The 3007-nt window shown below is 35.4% G+C and overlaps 1 protein-coding gene across 1 annotated transcript in view; it reads left to right on the top strand.

Moving 5' to 3' along the window:
* Positions 1–3007, top strand: part of LOC109536542 (J domain-containing protein) — a 9610-nt gene that overhangs the window by 3583 nt on the left and 3020 nt on the right. The window contains exons 2-3 of the mRNA XM_019902808.2: positions 1632–1733; positions 2122–2238. Of these exons, the coding sequence (XP_019758367.1) occupies positions 1632–1733; positions 2122–2238 (219 nt within the window). The remainder of the gene's footprint in view (positions 1–1631; positions 1734–2121; positions 2239–3007) is intronic.

The raw sequence follows: 3007 nt of genomic DNA, 5'->3' as shown, positions 1-3007 counted from the left end.
ATTTTACTCCCCATTTCACTAGCATTTTCTTGCAAAACACTGCCACTTATGGGAACGTTTTCTTGTCTTTTTTGAGTAAACCACTTAATAAGTCCCTTATCAACCTTTTCATGTGCAGATAATTTTAACTTCCTACATCGAACATTTGTTTTGTCATACGCTGATAAAATGTTTTCTCTGTTTTTCCATATTGTTGCAACAGCAGACTTCCCAAGTGCTAATTCCTTACAAATGTCACTCTGCTTTACTTCACTTTTTATTTTGTTAATAATCTCGTACTTTTCATTTAGTGAAAAAGCTTTGCGTTTTTTTTTCTATTCAAAAACGATTTACGTACATAACGCGGCAAAAAACAAGTCATTGGCTGTCTCTCGCTCTCACTAATATAAACAACTCCGCACTATTCGTTTTGCTGAGCGTGGAAGTTCGTTATAAACGGAAAGTGAATATACAACTAGCCTAAAAAGTGATCGTTATATACGGAAGTTCGTTATAACCAGTAAAAAAATACGTTGGTCCTTATGGACGACGTTTCAATTAAAGGAAAAAAGTTCGTTTTAACTGAAAGTTCACTATAACCGGGTTCATTATAAGCGGACTTTTATAAACGAATTTTTATGCCGACTTCACTCAAATCAAAGGCCTGCAATTTCCTCAATTGTTTGCAACAAAACAGGTTCAATGGAGGACCCCAAAATATACCTCCATCCAGGCATTTATTTTTGACGCTAAAAGCCTCTCCAGTCCTTCACAATAGTTGATAAAATTGGTCCAGATTCTTCACCATTTTTAAGTGTTTTTTTTTTAATTGCTTTTGAATGTGGCGTTTCTTAGATGCAACTGTATTTTCCATTTATCTGCATTTTTCAATTCAGCTAATTGATTTTAACCAGATGCCGAGATTTAATTATTTGCTCATTACTTTTCTGTGTGCTAACAAAGTGCGCTAATTATCTGACTGGATGTGTTGAACATGCACTTGTCTATGCTCTAATGAATTTTTCGTTAATATTGTTCAAATCCGTTTCCGCATTGATGCTTGACTGAGATTTTATGAACTAGTAAGGAAAATCAATATCAGAAAATGCCAATCAAACCTATTCATTGCAATATGAATTCATATTGTTCTACCCACAATGGAATACTGAGCTGTTCCATTTCGCCACTCGTCCACAGTAAAGATTATTTACGAAGATCCAGGCGTTATTTGACTGGATTCACCGGGAAAATACAGCGCAAAACCAGCGAAATTATGGTGTAATTTGCGATATTCGCGTCCGCTTTTCACAGAGCTTAATCCATTATTCTCCACATCCATGCTAATTTAATAATCTCCAACTTCGGAGATCGTCTGAACATGCAGCATCCCTCTCGAGCTCTTCACGCTGTATAAATCAATTTCCAGCCTGACTCCAGAGGTTGAGCTGAATTCCATTAGAAATTTTTTATGGGGTTTGGGAAATTTAATTAGTAGAATACACAGCACTGATACCTCGAATTAGCAGAATTCCTTTAATTAGACGCTAGTATGACATGAGGCAGAAATGCCTTCAATTGAATGAAAAAGAAGTTTTTGGTGTCTCTCAAAAATTGGCCTGAAGGAACACAAGGAAAATAATTTTTTTTTCTAGGTGGAGCAAATCTCCCAGGAATACAAGGTTCGCGCCTTGCAGTATCATCCTGATAAGAACGCCGGAGACAAAGAAATGGAGGAGAAATTTCAATTACTGAATGTAAGTTGAAGGGAAAAAAGAAAAGAATACAAAACGCTTATGCACACCTGGGTATATAAATACGAACGGTTTTATTCGGTTCAACAAAGACCTGTTTTATGGAAAGTTCATACAAAAATTCTTAGTTGGTGTATTCTGGTTTGCGTAAGAATTTTTGTACGAGAATTACATCCTACCTTAATCCTTATTATAATAATAATAAGTATGGACATTCGGTAAATCGCGTTAATGTGTTTTTTAGAGGTTGAAAATTTAGTGTCTTACGAATTCAAATAATTTGCTTGTTCCCACAGCATCTCTTGTATTCTTTGCTATCTGTTTTCCGTAATTCTCTCGAAAATTAGCATTCTGTTGGATCTCCGTCAGTCTGAATTATATGAACTTATAGGAAGCCAAAGAAACTCTAACAAACCCAGAGAAGAAAACGCTTTACGATAAATGGAGAAATAGTGGCATTTCCATGGGCTACAAGCAGTGGTTGGGCATGAAGGACCACGTTCAACAGGTAAGTAGTTGGAAGAGAAACATGGATTCTGGAAAAATTTGCAGTTCGTATGATGATTTAATGAGCAAAGGATTTGTGTTTATTTCTCCAGCGCTTAAGGTAGCCGGTACAGGTTATATTTAGATAAAAAATTGATCGATCTAAATATAGAAACTGGGAAAATTTACTTGGAATTAATTCATTCCGTCCATGTCATGCTGTTAGCGATTGTATGCGTATTTTACTATTAGTGTCCTACAGATACTCCTTACAGTTAAAATGTTATTTGCAAGAGTTTCTACTTATCTCAGAAAGTAGATATAGAAATAGTTATTTTTTTACATCGCCTTTAAATTTTAGCAGAACCCGCAGACCCCTAGAGAATCGTTAGAGTAACAGACCCTCAGTTCACAGTACTGAATTGAGCAGTAGAGTGCGCTTTGATTTATAAAAATAAACATTATTTATGAAAAATTTCTCATTACCTCAGGAAATAGAAAACTTCAAAAATAATCAGTGTTTTAAAAACCGGGCTTAGTTTTTTCTCGTTATTACTACTGAATTTGCCAACAATTTTAATTGTCTCAAAAAATATTGTTAGGGTTAAACATGGTCATGACCCCTCCCCATTCAATTCTCTATCCAACGATGCCAAAACGAATTATGTGGCTCGAATGGTTCTTAAGAAACTTCGAAAAAAGCAGCGTCATGTTCAAGTGGATTTTGCAACTGAAAAAAAACCCACGCAAACCTAAAACTTCTTGAATTCAAGCGTTTTTTGAGAAAACTG

The sequence above is a fragment of the Dendroctonus ponderosae genome, unplaced genomic scaffold (assembly GCF_020466585.1).
Source record: "Dendroctonus ponderosae isolate FM_Combo_2020 unplaced genomic scaffold, Dpon_F_20191213v2 Dpon_F_20191213_7, whole genome shotgun sequence".
NCBI lineage: Eukaryota > Metazoa > Arthropoda > Insecta > Coleoptera > Curculionidae > Dendroctonus > Dendroctonus ponderosae.
This window is presented reverse-complemented; position numbering and strand designations above follow the sequence as displayed.